Source organism: Aythya marila, assembly GCF_965140915.1.
Source record: "Aythya marila genome assembly, chromosome: 1".
Lineage (NCBI taxonomy): Eukaryota > Metazoa > Chordata > Aves > Anseriformes > Anatidae > Aythya > Aythya marila.
In genome coordinates, this window is record NC_139042.1 from 200,585,724 (window position 1) to 200,603,205 (window position 17,482).

Here is a 17,482-nt window from a genome sequence, read left to right on the forward strand (position 1 = left end):
ACCTCTGGCACAAGGAAAATCTCCCCAGAAACAGAGTGAGGCACACAGACTCCATTACGAGTCCCAGCACTCCCTCATTTACTGCTGGGGTTTAAGCAAAGCAGCTTGGTTCAGTACCTTCACCCTTCTTTTGCACAGATTTGAGAATAGCGCTTTCATTCCTCATCTCTCAAGGAGGAAAATACCTGGCCTACATAGCACAGGCCTGCACACACTGAAGATAAACGATTGCCTTTGGCAGTTTGATTTCTGCAGGAATTTCCCCTTCCACTGGCCCAAGAGATAGGAACTGGAAAACACGTGAAGCTTTCAACTTGCCAGCTGAAGGCTGATACTGCTGTGGATGGAACTCCAAATGAGAAACTCCTGCTGGTCTAAGAAAAACCATCTGGGAACCAGCTACAGACCAATTCCATTTGGTAATTCAGCAATGAGCTAGCAAGCATGCTGAGCAAGCACCTCACACCTCCTCTTCCTCAGAGAAATACCATCCAGAGGCAGGGAGTGCTCCATTACACAGTGTTTATTCTGGATGAGACAACAAGGGACACTTCCAAGCGCTGTCACAGCTCCATATCTACAGTCACCAACCAGCGACACCTCCTGACCCAACAAACAGCACCAAAATGAGACTGAAATGAAGGCAATGTGCCAAGCAAAGCTGCCCAGCAGAAGCACCACCTGGAGAAGAGGGCTCGAGTACGCAGGTAAACCTGCCCAGATGCTTCAAGTGCAGGAACATTTTGCTTCCATCCCCTGTGCAAACAAGAGCCATTGATGAAGCCACTGTGACCTAAGAATGTGGCAGTTTCACCAAAACACAGAGATGCGGGTGGTATAAGGTACTTAAAAATCCCCTGTGATCCTGCTGGGATCACTCCTGCTTGGTCTGAGATGTCTCCTGTCCCCGTAAGCAGCTGTGCCAGCATCCAAGGTCCACAAGGTAACAAATGGGAAGGTTTTCAGGAAGATTTAAAATGTCAGAAAAAAGGGAAAAGCTGTGCAACAGAATCACTCGGCTCTTTAAGACCACTCACAGGAGTGCCAGACTCGTTAAAATGCCTTTTCTGAGGTGGGAGCTGCAGGGTTGTAGCTGTAGGAGTGTTGTAGTGCAGGTGGTGCTGGGAATCCAGCTGGGAAAGGGAAAGGCTTTTGTAAGGGCTCTGGTTAGCCTGCACTGCAGACACCTGGGGGCACAGAAGTTTTCTGAAGTCATAAGCCAAGGAAACAACTCCAGAACCACTTGAAACCTGCTCTTAAGGGTTCCAAGCAAGTAATTTTGGAGCTAATGAAGATCACTGTGTGGTTACAACCCTCTCACATCCCTTTTCAGCCAACAGCTGAAAAGGCACAAGGCTGACATCAAGCAGCACAACATTAATTTCACAAGTGCATACAGAATCAGACTTCTCAGTCAGAGCTCTCCCAGTTCATGATGATTTATCCCTTAAAATTCTGGTGGGGTCATTCTACACTAGTCATTTAACATAAATTGTGGGATTACTCCATAGTACCTGTCTCTTTTCTAGGCTAAATCTTGTAAACAAGCTGTTACTAAGACAGAACAGACACGAAGGGGTATTTCACATGCAGCCTTTTCCAGGTAGTTTTAAAAAGATCAACGCTGAATGCTCATGCAGTGATCCAGTCAAGAGGAGACTTCGTGGATGTCCCTCTCACGAGAAATTGACTTCCTTGTTGATTCATCAAGCCAGAATCCTCCTGGCATTCCAGTAATGCGTGGGTTAGACATAGAAATCCTTCCTTATGTTGTGAAAACATCAACTCCAGGTCACATCATACTATTGAGGAATTTTGGTTGCTCTTCCCCTCTCGGTAAAAGTGTTTCTCCACCAATCTTCGGACCTTTTTTCTCCTAGAAATACAAATCATGGAGAAAGGAAGTTAAAAATGTAGTAAGAGGTTTCCCAGTTTTGTGACAGAAGTTGTGGTGGGCCTAAGTTATCTGATTAAACATTGACAGACCCTCTAGAAAACTTGACACTCTGAATTTTCACAGATCTGGTAAAAAGCAATTTCCCCATCCCCATGGTTAATTAAAACAAAGCTTCAAGAGCAGAAAGCAAAAAGAGAAACTCCACTAAACACAGTCTGCAGGTTCCTGTAGGGGTCTGATGAGGTGCAGAGCTGCTGGGCTTTGCTGGCAGGTCCCAAGGTCACTGAAGCAAAGCCTGGGACAAAAGGCTGAGTGCTGAGGTGCTCAGAAATTGGTGTCTTACCTTTAGCATCCCGTCTCGCTCCCACTTGAAGAGGCCACAGGTGCTGAAAGATGAAGATGGGAGGTGAGGACCACTGCGGTGTGTTTGCTGAGGGCATCCAAAATAGGCCCCAGGCTTTTCCCACAGCACTCAGCAGGAAGACTGACATTCCAGTTTTAGGGCATGATTCTGTGACTCCCAGCACTTTACTTGTGAACAGACAGTACGAAAACCCAAGTCACAAATTCACAAGGCTCATTTCTTACCTGCAGGGCTTTTTGGGGAGCCTGTCAAGGGAAATAGCTCGGTTGCCACAAGGACATTTGAAAAATCGCTTGATGCCGTCATGCCAGTGGTAGTCGTGGTTATCCTGCACGCACGTCTCCAGAGGCTTGAAGTAGGTGTAGTTACACTGTCAGGGAGAAGAAAGAGCTGCGACTGCTTCCCCAGCACACAGCGCCTGTTCTGTGGGCTGGGTACAGCTGAATATCCAAACCAAAGCCCCTCTGCCTTCTCCCATCTAGAGGTGCCCAACAGTCTGAGATCTGAGAGAGATGTTTTTGAAGGCACGGGGCTTCACTGACCGTGTAATATGGGGAATCAAGGGTGTTGGTCCCAAGCACTTCAGGGATAGTGCTGGTAAATGGATGCCAGAGCACCAATATCTGGGGAACTCACTGCCATAAACACCAAATCGATGTTGAGCACAGGACTAAAGCCTGCCATGCCAGCATCCTCATGTCTCAAAGTCCCTCAGGGCATGTGCTGCTCTCCAAAAGAATTGCAAGGAATAAAACCATCCCCATTTGATCCCTGAACTGGACTACAGCCAACTGAGTGACTGGTGGGAGGCTGCAGGATGATCCAGCACCATTTTGTACCATCTGCACCCCACTCCCCTGCTGTCACCCTGGCTCCACCTCACTTACTGTTTTGCACGTCACAACCCGACATTTCACTTCTTTAATGTTCCTCATCTTCTCTTCCATTTCTTCCTTTTTCACCAGGGGCTGAAAGTATTGTTCCTGCATCTCAGCCTCAGCCTGTGGGGGGAACAGGAAAAAGGGTTATGGGGAGAAAGATGGGAGAAGCCACTCCACATGTGACCCCTGGGCAAGTTACTGGGATTGTCTGGGGGAAGATTGCAGTCTAGGAGCCAGAGGAGGACCAAATATTTCTTGCTTTGAATAATCCGTGCTGTGCTCTACCACCACTGAGACGTGAGTGGAAGGGTTAAACAGCAGGCACTAGTGAAATGACCACACACCGTGCAGATAAAGGGGAGGCAGGCAGATGCAATGGATAAGATTGGTTCTTAGCCAAAATATTACTCCTCAGCAGACCTTAAAATAACTAGGAATTCATAACACAACATATCCAAGACAAGAGCCCTGTGCCTCTGGAGAGCCGGTATCCCCTGGGAACATGCTCAGCAGGGACCCTGATGGGAGAAACCCGAGCTCTTAGCTCTTCAGTGCAACCTTTACGTGGCCAAGATGACAAGAATTGAGGTAAGAAATAGGCACATGGCTATCTTGTTTTTAAAGGCAGGATTTCTTTGTTCATCCACTAACTGGGAAGCTTCACTGATTCTTGCAAACAGCAAAAAAAAAAAAAAAAAAGAGAGGTTGGCACCTTGACCTTAGCACAGGTACAATAATAATGTTGACTTGGAGGCAAGGTGCTCCGTGTGCTCAGACCCCTGATGCTACTCGTCAGGGTGACGTGGTACCTGGGGCATGTTTGGGTACCTGCTTCTTGCTGAAATCATTATGAGGAGTCCTATCAGCTCCCTAGGTCTAAGCCCTCAGTCATGGCTGGATGGAGGCCATACCTCTTTCAGGATACCCGTGTGCTTGGACTTGGCATTCAGGATTTTCTGGAACTCTTCTGACTGCAGATAGGCCAGCTGCTCACGTCGCTTCTTCTGGGCAGGCTCCAGTTCATCCACATCTAGAAAAATAAAAGAGTTCAGTCCTCTAGAGACCAAGGTCAAAACAAGGTTGTGATTTCTAAGCATGGTCAATGGAGGAGATTTTGGAAGTCTCAGATGTCTCAAGCAAATGTTCAGGTCAAGCAACAGACTTTAGTAGGTCAGGAGAATGTGACGCCAAGGCCAAAGATGGCTTCAGAGAAATAACAGCATTTTATAGATAACATTGCACCTTCTCTCAAAGCTGTCTTTGACCCAGGAATAGTGCCCTGCTCAGCAGAACATAAGCACACTTTTTTCCATTCTAGAACATAACAGGACTTACCGTTGCTTGCATCTGTGTTCTGCGACTGGGCAACGTTTTTTTCAACTCTTTCAACAATTTCTAGGACATCATCGAGCTCAGCTCTTTTCCGCTTGACACTGTTTGGATCAGTTTTAGCAAGAACCTGGCCTTTTGCTCGCAGTCGCTGTATTGCAGCCAGCTAGAAAACAGGAAAGAGCAGTGAACGGGTTGGTGACCAGCCTAGCTCCAATGTTCCTACTTCCAGCAGTAGCAGAGGAAGTCTGTCAAATGGAGGAGGAAAGATCCACACAGAACAGAGCAAAGAGAAAACCAACAAAATCCCCAGCTCCTGATGACTCCTGTATTACCCCAGATCAAGCTTCCCTTATCCTCCCCTTCTTCACACTCAAAACCCACCCATTCGAAGAGCTGTTACCTTTTTGGCTTCTGCCAAGCTGCCCAGTTTTGGTGTTGGAGGTGGAGGCCCATCAAAGAAGAGGATGTCTTCTCCTTCTGAGAAGCCTGTACCGAGCCTGGGCCTCTGAGGAGTTGACATTTTTGCAGCTTTGGGAAACTCTGCTCCAGGCGTTGGGGAAAGGTGTGAGGACTGCCCGGAGGAGGATGGGAGAGCAGGGCTGTCAGCTTTACTTGTGTTCTGGAGAAACCTTGTAAGGCAAAAGTAATCCACTCAGATAGTGACACAAGTCACAGAGACAGAAGGGTTCTTTCCAAAACAAACAAACAGAGAGAAACCTCAAATAAAGCTAGCAGGTAGGAGCTGAAAGATCACGAAGAAATGGACTTTTTTGTTGAATTGGTAGTTAAGCATATAAATACATAGGTTTACGTAAGTCGTGGCAGAGGTTGGACAGGTTCATGGGAAAAAAAAATCCTTTCAGGGGTACTGTAACAAAAAAATCATCATGATTGGTACCTAGTTTTATTTTTCTCCTTCAGGTTCTGTTTTAGAACCTTTTGTTTTGGCTCTAGTTGAGCCTTTTGAGGCTACTAGGCTCTGCCAGTTTCAGTTTCATCCAGGATGGCCCTTATGGGGTTTTTCTTAGGTTTGTTAACAGAGATGCACTTGGCAAATTGTTAGGTTCAGAAGACCCTTTCAGGCCAGCAATGATCAGAACCAGGAGTCCTGACGCCAGCTTCCTACTCTAATCAACCTCTTCCCATCATGCCTCCCAGTTACTGGGCACCACTCCAGAGTATTTAGGTCTCTACTAAAACAAACAAAAACCCCAGTGCAGTATTTCTATTTAAACGAAGTTTTTATGAAAAAAGCAAACTATCTCTGTACAATAACAGGCCACAGTAATGGACCCCTTCTTGTGAAAGTCAGCATGTGTTACCTCCTCTGAATCTCTTCAGATCGCTTTTTTCTGGCCTCCAGCAATTTCTGCTTCTGTTGCTTGAGCAGTGCTGATGCAGAGAGAGATTGGAAAGTGCCCCCTTGCTTATTTTCAGCATCTGGGAGAAATAAAAAAGGAAAAAAAAAAAAAACACCAGTGTTTGCTTAGAAGGAGCCAAGAGCTCTCAGGAGTGGGTTTTCCTTCAGGCACAAGGACACACCTGCTTTGGTCCAGTGCTTGCAGAGGTTTCGTGCTCCAAAGGTTGGCTGTGCCAGCAGTTCTTTGAACTCCTCAGAACACGGCATGGGCCTCTTTGCTGCACCTGGAGCAGAAGAGGCATAAATATAAGAGACTTGGAGCCAGAAAGGGAAGCAGGCCTAGCTTCAGAGGGTTGGAAATAACCCCTGCAGGTCATCTGCTCAAGCACCCCCCAGAGCAGGACCAACTTCTACATTATATTTGGTTGCTCAAGCACAGCACGTCACACAAATATTTCTACCTCTTCAGCAGTTTCATCAGTCAGACCCCCCCAGCCTTGTTGACCTGTAGTGTTCCCACCATCCCCCTTTTTAAACAGTTTTTGCTTGAAAGCCCCACAGCCATCAAATGTTATTCTTGGGGAATTAAGAGCAGCTAGAGAGATTACACAGGCTATGGTGCCTGAAATGGTGGCAACTGAAGGAACTAAAAGATGGATAAGACATCTAAGCAACGTCTGGAGCATGTGGTTTGAATAATCTGTCATCTGCTCTCCACTGAGTGTAAAGAAGGTGTAATATTAAGTGCTTTGCAGAAAAGAAACACAGGTAGAGAAGATCAGTGAATTTCCAAAGACTACGGGAGGAACATGCTTTGAAGATGACAAAAGAAAAGCACAAGAAACAGGCTAGGCACCCAGCAGGCCCCCTGCATTGCAGACCTGTCTCCGATTTATACTTAGTATTCCTCGGAAGCCTCCTAGACTAACAGAAGCCATCTATTTTAATCAATTAAAATAAATTCTCTGGTTCAAAGTTCTTAGAATTTCCAATTCCCATTAATCTGGCAAAGATCTTCTGTCATTGTCCAAAGACAGAACGGGAGACTTAATTCAGGGGCGCTGCTGAAAAAAGATGCACAAAGCCACACAGTTGCTTAGTTACATTTGCCTGGCAGCTGTGATCTCAAGAAGAAAGAGGAGTTTAGATCAATTGGGAAAGCAGCCTGCAAACGTCTATCTCTGTAGCAAACAAATTGCCAGATTCATTCAGGGTCCTGGGACACGGCTACACATCAAGTCAAAAAAAATATGTGGAGGGTGAAGAGACTACACAGGTAGTTAGGTACCAATTTTCTGCTTGGTTTCCTGGACAATTGCATCAACTCCTCTCACGACCAGATTGGAGAGAGTGGTTTGAACCTTCCTTTTTGGCGCGGCAGCTGCTGCACTAGAAAGAAGAAACAAAACCAGAACGTCAGGGTTTTTTTGGGGGTTGCTTCATTACTGTGGAGTCACACCAGTTATCAGATGGCAGTGGTATGGGAATTAAAGCAGTGTGTAAACACAGAGCTTGATCCAGCTGTGACTCAAGTCTTTCCACAGCTGTCTTCAGTGGGATTTGGTTAAAGGGCCTGACCCTTCCACTTCGGTCTGTGATACACAGGGATCTACCAGCTTTGGTAACTTAATAATACACAGGGTGTACCACTGCCTCTTCATCGACACGGTGATATTGTGTCATTTCAGTCAAGGAAGGGAAGAGGAGGAAGAAGAAATACAGAATGCACCGACACTGAAACTGGAATTAAAATTTGATGAGTCACGACAAATTAGGGTAAGGGAATGGCACTGGAAAATACTCAACTTGAACACTTGGGACCTCATGGTAAAAGGTCATTTATCTACTGACACCCAATATCATCTGGCTTCACAACACAGTATTAATTCAGAGATAAAAACACACCTGCCCACATCTTAGCACTGACTGATGAAATTTTCCTATCAGACAGCAGCTCTGTTACCTTGTGAGGCCAAAAGTATTACACCATACGTGGGACATTTATTCCTGTTTGATGAATGCAGGTGAAAATGATGAAAAGGAACTTTAACTAAACAGCCACCCTTAAGAGAGAGCTTCATACTCATTTATATATGAGGGGGAAATTCTGTTCAAAATCTTAGACCTGTGCTTGAGCCCAAAGGAAACGTGTGGCTTGTCTTACACTGAGGCTGCGTATGCTGTTGAAGAGACTCCTCCATAGTAGAATCCATCCTGGCACAGCCTCTCCTTCAAGGTGGGATTTCTCCGAGCAATTTTTTTGGGAATGCGGCCCCCAGAGAAGGTAGACTGCAGATCTGCCCGCTTCGAGCTGAGCCTCTTGTACTGGGATTGTACGTGGTACTGACAATACTCACAGTCATTCTGAAAATAAATGCAAGAAGATTGTTGCAAAACATGATTAGATACAATTTACTTCATTCCCCTCACCCACACCTGTGGCTAAACTGAAGTCTCATCTCCATTGTAGCATTCCAGCAATCACCCAAATCAGCAAACATACACTCACGCTCAGCAATAAAAAGTGAAATTAAAATTGCCTGTGCTAATCACGGGAAAAAAAAGCTTGTGCAAAGACTTCTTCCATCCCAGAAATTTTAAGGCCACTCCCTGGCTCAGGTCAACTGACGTTCCAGGTCCTCTTGACCAAATTCTGTGCTCCTGACTGAGCTGTATGCCATTTTCTTACTGCTATGAACACAAAGACAAACTGGAGCACGTTTCATGCACTGATTCCAAATTAATTCATCAGGTTTCAGCATCAATGCAGGGCAGTTTGGAACTTAAGTTAGTAAACTTGCCTGCCAGAGAAAGCAGTGTCATAAATGCACTCTCTCAGGGGATTCTTCTCACCAACAAAAAGAAATTACTCTTCTATTATTGATATCCATCTGCCCCATGTTTGTATAGCTACAATTATCCCATAATTACACATCTTTTGTCACTAAGTAACCAAGCAGCCAATTCCTTCAGGAGGTCCTTCTGCCAGAGCTTCCATATGGGTCTGTTCCAAGTGGCTGTGGAATATTTCACTGACACCAAGAGCCCTATGCACAGCCACTTCCTGGAGTGGGTCTGTAGTCACAGCCTTGAGTTGAGACCATTATCTTTCCACTGCAGCACTAGCTTTGCTTTTAGGGAGCTGCAGTGCTGCTGCTACAGGGCTATCAGAGAAACAGCTCTTTGGAGTTTCATTCCTCAGCTTTTCCACCCACTTTAATTACTTACAAGATCCAGAAAGAAGTAAAAGAGTTAGAGCATGAGTACAAAAGCAGCAGCTAAAATTCACCAACAGCTTCAGGATGTCCTAACTACTGAGGTACAAACCAGGTTCACTATCTGTGTGCAGGAACCACCGTTCTTCTTCTTGGCTTTGCATGTACCCAGGTCCAGAGCTTCACCCATGAGCAGGATCTTCTGGGGATGGTCAACAGACAGGCACACCTAGAAAGAAATCAGAACATGTCTTGAGGAGGGGCTTCTCTCAAGATGTCACTGGTTTGCTTCTGGCCTAGTTTGGCACCTCTGGTATGAGCAGTGCAGCTTTAAAAAAATGCAGGCCTAGTTTAAGAAAGCCACAACATCCTGTTCAGGTTGAGAAAAAGGCTCAGTTAAAAACAATAAAAGCAGATTTGTTTCCCACAAGGAGATGAAGGATGTTGTGTTTCTATGCTCGGAGCCTCAGGAAAGCAAGCTGACAGCATCATGGCAACCGCATTTGGCAGCGGAGGAGAAGTGGAGATGGACTGGAACTCTCTGTCCCTCTCCATATGTCCAGGTCCAGACAAAACTGTCTCCTGTGGGACAACAAAAGCATCATCTTCACGCCACCCAGAGATACTGGGACTTGTAGACAAGAAATATTCAGCAAAATCCATTTTTATGTAGCTCTAAAGGTGTCCATTTTTAGCTAAGAAGAAACATTCAGTACAGGCCTTGCATTAAATCCGGTGCGCCTTCCTACTCACCAGCAGGCCTTTCTACAGCTTATTAATGTTAATTTCAGCAATTATATAGTTTAATAGACAATTAATGAGATTCTTAATTTTTCCATTTGGAGAATTTAAAATGCAAAACACCACATCACCAGCAACTAGACTGAAATTACCCTTGACAGAAGTCAGTAAAAACGGTTTCCATTCCAGTGCAATTAAAAAGACATTAAGAAAACATTTAACTTATTAGCAAAATGAAGCTACCTTACATGTTTTGATACATAAAGAAAAAGTAATTCATCATGTTCTGCATTTATAAGTAATTGATTAAACAAATGAAGTGCTATGTATCAACTTACTATACATAATATATGATTTGTTTTATAAATCAAAGACCTTTTTCAGCCACAGTTTTGGAACCAGGAAGCATTTCCAATCACATCTCATGCTTAAATTAGGGGAGAGAAATGAGCTTCCCCCTTTTTTCAGCTTGTCGAGATGTTTCAGCTGGACCAGGCACTGCACTGAAGTAGCTGAACAAACTGACAAGAAGATACAATTCCTACAACTCCAGAGGAGCTGACTGCTACCGAGAGCAGGTTAAACACTACAATGAACTTTGGTTTTAGATGTCTGATTGGACTTCTTGGAGTTAGTTTACCAAAAAGTCAAGAGCACATACACATCATGCAAATAGCTAGATCAGACTACTGTAATTTCAACCTTAACGTGTTATAAAGCTAAATCTCAGGCAGATATGAAAAAGTTCAGCTATGTTTTTTTGTTTGTTTTTTTCCACAGCTGATGGGCAAGTGAAAAGTTCTCCCACCTCATCCGAGCCTTCTTTAGGTTTCATAGGATTAGCGTTGAGCAGCCCAATGACCGTGCCTTGGTCTGTCTTCCAGTGCTCCTTATGGACATCACCAAACAAGAAGAGTGAGACGGACTGATTGAGATCCCGCAGGTCATTCAGCCGCCAGATGCTGAAGGTTCTGCCCTGGAATGAACATTTATTTTCCTTTCAGCTCTCAGCAAAGAGGACACTGATTGCATCCTCTCTTGCTGTCACACTGAACGAGTTATTCTAATTACTTTCCCTTGGGATTTCCTGGTTTAGACAAGCACAAACTGTAACCTCAGTAAAGGTTAGATACGATACATCCAGCCACACAGCCAGTTCTAGGATTCTTAGAGGCCAAACTAGTGCAACAATGCTGCTCTCACTAATCTTCCTGATATTAAAGCTGGACAGCACTCTGGCTTGTTGAATAACGAGGCTTTGACCCCACTGAACAATCAAAACCAAGGCATATTCAGTTCTGTTTCATCAGTGAAAGTCCACAGGTCATGCACAACACAGGGTAGAATGATCTCTAGGGAAATGCTGGAGGCACAACATGTTGCCACATTTAAACAAGAGAGCTGTCCAGAAAGACATTTTTTTGCACTGGTGTTTCCCATGTAACATGGCATAAATCTGTTGAAATTTTTTTCACCCGCGTATGCCACGGCTACACTTACACTAGTGCCCAGGACAGTTGCTCCAGATAAGCTGAGGACTTACCCTGAGGACTAAAAGCAGCATTACTGCATGAAGCCAGATGAGCCAAGCTCTTTAATACAGGAGCTTTTCAGTAACTACACAAAGGAAGCTGATTAAGTTGAAGACCTAATTAGTTTCTCAGGATAGAAGACCAGCATTTCATTGGGATACAACGAAGTTACTTACGTTGTTTGCACTCTGAGGAGTGACCTTCTTTATTATAACTCCAAATGTCACCCAGTCTGTTTCCTCCAAGTTTTCTGTAGCAAGTTTGTTTTTCAGCTGGGACAGTCGGATCAGCTTCCTGTTAGCCATTTTTCTGTCCATTTCAGCTGATGAAACCCGGGGTTTTCTACATCAAATGAAAGCACGTAAAAAAGAACACGTTCTGTTACATAAATGGACAAGCATGAACAAAAATATTCAGCATTCTCCTGTGAAAGACTGTGTCTCAAAACAAAATGTTTTGGTGCATCATTTCATGCTGAGTTCACATGAAACAAAACCCCTTAGCTCCAAATGCCGCCCAAACCCTGGAAATCTACTAACCACACACTGCTCCTTGTCCAAATAGTCGCACTGTAACTTAGCCCTGAGCTTTCACTAACTCTTCTTGTTTCAGGAAGGACAAGGTATCACAGCTATCTGGAAATATGCTGCAAATCCAGCAGTTTCTGGTGAGGAAGACATGGTAAGTATTCAGAGACCTCTTGTGGCTACAGTGAGTATGGGAATGGCGAGTGGCTCCTGAGGCTTCTCGGTGTGAAATGAAATCTGCTCTGCTGGGGCACAAGCAGGCCTTGTATGTGTCCACTGCTGAGGACATCTCAGGGAAGTAAGGGCTAATAAAATTATAATTTTTGTTAGAAAGGAGCAAAGATAAAACTAGGAACGAGGTAATAAGCCATGTAAAAAGTTAATGTGAACTTTAACAACCAGACAATGCCGTGGCTTTGTGTTACAGCCTGTGCTGATGACTGACTAATCTGCCACAGTTAAGCAATGTATAAACAGCAAATCAGAAATCCAGTCCTCCGCTCTCCACCTTTGTGATTAGCATCGCTGGAGATTGGACTGATTGTGTTCTCTCTCCTATCACTTGAGGGTGATATCCCCAGAAAGAGGCAGGGATACTGCTGGGCTGCTGACCTTAATCTCAGCCCTGAGAAGGTTTCCACAGACACCGGCTGAGATGTTGTACTGGAGCACGTAGGCACCTGAGGAGTCTTCTCTCTGGTCACCTTATTGGGCGTGTTCCCTGGGGCAGACTTGAGAGGCTGGAATGCCAGACTGAGGACTTGTCGCGGAGGAGGAGTCTTGGTTTCTTTAGCAGGAAAAAAATGGAAAAAAAAACAAATACAACTCTTGATAACAAAAGAAAATATCTAAATAAAAATAACATCAACTTACATCTGACCAGAAACAGAAGTCTAATTTAACAGAGCAGAGGAAAGACATTAATCAGTTTTATTGGTACAGGACTGGTCTCACAGTCATTTAGGAACTGACAGCTCCGGATCAGTTGTGTGTACTCAAGCAGTGAGTTCTGCCTCAACATGAGCTTCCCAGGGCAGGTAAGCTTAAAAGTACACGCTGCCAGTGTCCAAATTAACCATAGCAGCAGAGAGCATAGCACCCATTGCAGAGGACACAGTAATTAACTCTGTAATGAGCTCTGTTCTGCTGTGGCCAGACTGCTCCCAGTGCACTGGCTGGTATAAAAACTACCTTGGATGTGTCTGCACTGCTGCTGTGACCTACACAGGTTTTTGACAAAAGCACAGTGTGTTTCAGTGAGAATGCTACCTGCTGAGGAGGCTTTTGATTTCTGGATTCCTCGCTTGGCTGTCAGTAAGGGATTGCCCAGCTGAGCCGAGAAACAGGGCGACTCTTGCAGCTTCTGAACTTTGATTTCCTTTAAGGGCAGACAGGGAGATTTACCTGGGCAAGAAAACCAAGAAGTATTTATGAGATCTCAGGATCTAGACTCAAATACTAAGGATTGTTCCAAACTCAGTAATTTTCTGAATAAAGAGGCCAAGTCAGGGTCCCACATGGAAATCCTTCAGCTAAACTTCCAGCATCTGAAATGCAACATCAAGAAAAGCCCCGGTGATTCTTTCCCCTGATGACCCAAAACTCTGTATGCCACCGAAACCACAAAGCTGTGAAAAGCAGGCACATCCCCTTGCTTTTCAATTTCCTCTATGTAGTTTACTACTACACCCAGTGTGCTACAGCAATAAACACAGCTGTATTTTCTGGGCGTACCGAGGTCTGCCAGCAAGAAGGAACACTTCCAGCAGAAGACCCCGGAGCACCTCAGTCACAGATTGCCCCACGAAGGATTAACAGATGATGCAGATGCCAGAACTGCAGCTCACTGATTTAGTCCATAGCTGCAGGAAACAATCTGCGTGGGATTACACCAGACCACCATTCCTCCTTGCTGCTCAGTGCTCACTTTAGATTAGCTGGAGTCTTGCCTGTAATTTGCATGTTGGTAGGCCAACAAATCAGGAACTCATTTAATTAGTCTCATTACCAGGGGTTTTCTTCTCAGGGCCTGAACTGGATTGCTGCCCAATAGCTGTCTTCTGCAACTGCTCCTGTAACGTCTTCATCTGTTCTTGCAATTTTCTCAGCTCAGCTAGGAAAGAAATAAGGAGAAAAAAAAAAAGAAAGATAATAATGAAGACAGCGGGAAGCCATTGCAAGCAGGGATTTATGAAGTCTGGCAGTTTTACTACATCACAGAAACCCAGAAAACAAAGCCTAGAGCCATGGTACAGATTTTGCTCTTATTCTACATAGCTCACAGTGAAGGAACACGTTTCTGTGCAGCCTGGAGCTGACTTGTATAAATACTTGACTTGTTTGGTATATGTTCCTTGACATGTTGCATGTATCTTTCCTAACGAAGACAATTTAAATTGCTGACAATTGCACTCCATAGCTAAAGAAGTGCTTCCAGTGTAAGCAAATACGTGCAAGGCTCAGGGACCAGCTCTGCTGCTACAACATTGGCTGCTATGGCAGAACCTCCCACCAGTAAGCCCTGTGATAGCAGGGGGAGTTATGCTGGTAAAAGATGCCAGGATGACAGCCCTGAAGACTGAAGCAATGTTGCTCTTCATCAGACAAGGCACAAGTACATAGGAAACCTTCCCTATCCTGTTCAGAGCTAGTTGAGTCTCCCTGGTTTACTCAGTCCCGTGTCCTTCTTTTAGGAAAATAAGTTGGTGAGTTTGGTTAATGAGCACTGAAAGCTGGATTTAGCACTGAAAACTGGATTTTGAATGCCTTGGTTGTTCACAAGAACTTTCTGTATTCCCTGTCTGGTTACTGTCCTAAACTGAGAAGCAGCAGGCTTCTGCCCATTAGCTTTCTTGAAAAAAGAAACATAGATATGACAAATCAGATAAAAGATGCTGTTACAAACCTTGCAATTCTTCATTAGTCTTCTCTTTTTCTTGACTGGGAGCTGAAGTGGAAACAGTTTCTTCTGCCTCCTCTTCTTCCAGCAGGTCATTCACGTCTCCAAACAGTGCAGCCAGGTTCTCCTTCTGCTCGTCAATTATGCTGTCCTCAGCACTGACCTCCTCAGTGTAGGATGCATCATCTTCTGCATCAAAGAGCTCATCGTATTCATCTGGTTCTCCCCCCTCATCCTTTGGGGCATCTTCCTCCTCAGGAGAATTCCCCTCCTCAGCTTCCTCACTTTCTTCCAGGAGGGAGGCCAGCAGGTCCAAGTCATCATCAGCTGAGGCAAAAATTAAACTCAATGTTACTTCTGTACATTTAGCGGAAAGCTGCCATGGAATAAAACATTCAAGATAGTCTAATCACAGGCTAGCGACAACCAAGACTAAATCAGAGCAACAAGTGGTATTTTTAAAGATTTGCTTCAACTTTGGCTGCAGGAAGATAAAGCAGCTTCTTGCCACCTGGTCAGATAGAAACGTGGTTGCAGACACTCTCCACTTGTGATTCAGGGTGGTCAGCAGAAAGCTTGCAGGCCGCTTAGCACTGGCTTTTCCTCCTGTGCAGCTGCTTGAAAAACAGCTTCTGTTACAAAGAAGTCTTAGGACTTGTTAAGGATAGCTGACAGCTCTACAAGGACACCCAAATGGCTTTTGGCAATAGGAGTTAAGGAGGAAGATGCCAGACAGGCAAAAAAGCATATCAGAGGATATGCTTTACTCAAGGAACAGCGTAGCAAAGGAATATGGAGCAAAAGGACAAATAACTGGAAAAATAAAGAACAAGGAGAGGAATAGGATAGAGAGCAGAAATTAAATAGAGAACAAAACAAGGAACGTGTTTAGCATTTGCTGCTGAAGAAAAGAGAAATCCAGGGAAGAGGCAGAGCAGCCTCACACAAAGGCGACAGTGACAAAGGCAAGGGGCAACACCAGAGGTCTCTGGGAGAGGAGTCAGTGCAATGTAACTTCCTTCATTAAGAGGTTTACCAAGTTTTCTGGACAAAATTAACCAACTTATTGGTCAAAAGAGAGCTTCCCTACTGAAAGCAAAAGAGCACTTTTACCCCTTACCTTCCATGATTTCACCAAGATCTCTTCAGGAGCTTGAGGTAAAATGCCCTCTGTCACGGGAGAACAGCATCCATACTGTCAGAAGGGATATAACCAGCTATATTGAGCTGCTCTGGCTGTTTATTCGAGGTGCAAACCACGAATGTGGCTTTTCCTCACAGCTCCCGATGAGGGACCCACTGAATTCAACCCCCCCCCCCCAAGCGCATTTTCTACAGCTGCAGCCCGAGCTCTGAGGCACTGAGGGCAGCAGAAAGGCATTATTTTTAGATAAAAAGCCTGGTCACGGGCAGGCTTAACGAAATGCTTACCGCTTTCTCCCACCTCATCAGTCAGACAGCGTAATTAGGTTTAATTAAACCCAAACTTTCCCTACCCCCCCCCATCCCCTCACAGCCTCCTCTCACCGCCGGCCGCGCGCTCGCCGCCGCCCGCCAAAACTCCAAGCGGGCCCCGCCCCTGCTCAGCGCATGCGCGCCGGCACCACCGAGCGCTGCGCCCGCGCCATGTTTAGTCCTGGTAGCTATAGGGGGGCGCAGCCGGGCGCCATCTTGGTTGTGGGCAGATGGAGGGGTGGGGTGGGGTCTCATTTTTTTTGTTGTTTGTTTTTTTTGGGGTGAGCATCCAAGATTCTGTGAAAAATGAGATACCTGAATATGTATGAATTTAGTGTTTTCGTGTCACCATATACAGAAATCGCCCCCAAATTAGTGGTTTAGTCTTGTTTTTGTTACTGTACACGGAAATCACCCCAAAATTGCTCCAAAAATGGGAGGAGGTTGGCTCAGACCACAAGGGTATTGTCAACCCTGCAGGATGATATATATAAAAAAAAAAAAAAAGAGATGGTGTTGCTGGTATTTGAAGGCCAGTGGTACCAGTACCTGGTTAGAAAAGGTAAATTAAGGACAAGACAGAAATTCTTTGGAACTGAAGGAATCATGAAGAAGTTCCAGCAGATGACTAGAAAAAATATGAAGATGCACTCAAATATCCTAAGCAAATAGAGAAATGTTCAGTTGGGTGATTGAAGTGATCTGTTAGGTGGTTGGAAGGCTCCATTGGGTAGCTGAAAGGCTCAGTTGAGTGGTTGAGAGTCTCCGTTGTGTGGCTGAGAAGCTCAGTTAGGTGTCTGAAAGGCTTGGTTGGATGGATGCACCCACTTGGATGGATGCACGACAGACAACTTCAACCACTTGGGTGGTTGAAAGGCTCGGTTGGGTGGTTGTCCCAGTAAGGAGGACAGCCGTAGGACCTGGTTGCAGGCCGAGGTTTCCCTGACCCACTGGCCCCATCAGAGCTGCAGCAATTGCCCATAGCTCAGGCATATCCACCACCTTGTACCCATCTTGTTGGACAGGAAGATGGGTGCCCATCTTGGTGGGTGGGAATCATTGGGTAGGCAATGGTACGTTTGGAGATACCTGGCTCTCCTACCCAGGCATTTCTCAAACTGGCTTGCCTGCCCTGGGATTTGAGATCTGCAAATCCAGAGGTACTTTCCTGCTCACAATTCTCAAACCCAAATTACAGGACTGTTCCTGGCCTCTTCCCAGCCTGGATTTTAAACCTGGACTTCTGTCTCCTGTTCCACACTGAGATAGGGTGCTGACC

At 45.2% G+C, this 17,482-nt stretch overlaps 1 protein-coding gene across 1 annotated transcript; it reads right to left on the reverse strand.

Annotated features, from left to right (window-relative positions):
* Nucleotides 1-517: 517 nt before the first annotated feature.
* On the reverse strand, nt 518-15,944 carry MCM10 (minichromosome maintenance 10 replication initiation factor). Its single transcript, XM_082784709.1, has 19 exons — nt 15,869-15,944; nt 14,755-15,075; nt 13,858-13,962; nt 13,119-13,253; nt 12,462-12,636; nt 11,499-11,664; nt 10,599-10,766; nt 9,162-9,278; nt 7,999-8,198; nt 7,123-7,223; nt 6,017-6,118; nt 5,797-5,914; nt 4,875-5,103; nt 4,478-4,637; nt 4,054-4,172; nt 3,149-3,262; nt 2,486-2,631; nt 2,241-2,283; nt 518-1,876 (listed from the first exon to the last, which is right to left on the reverse strand). Exons 1-19 carry the CDS (start codon nt 15,873-15,875, stop codon nt 1,793-1,795), a joined length of 2,610 nt encoding a protein of 869 aa, XP_082640835.1. The 5' UTR covers nt 15,876-15,944; the 3' UTR covers nt 518-1,792.
* Nucleotides 15,945-17,482: the final 1,538 nt, after the last annotated feature.

Bases quoted from the DNA above. Each gene is read 5' to 3' on its own strand.
- MCM10 (XM_082784709.1), bottom strand. The intron at 8,199-9,161 runs GTTTGTACCTCA...ATTTATTTTCAG, and splicing joins GCACACAGATAGTGAACCTG to AATGACTGTGAGTATTGTCA. The intron at 5,104-5,796 runs GTAACACATGCT...TTGCCTTACAAG, and splicing joins TCTGAAGAGATTCAGAGGAG to GTTTCTCCAGAACACAAGTA.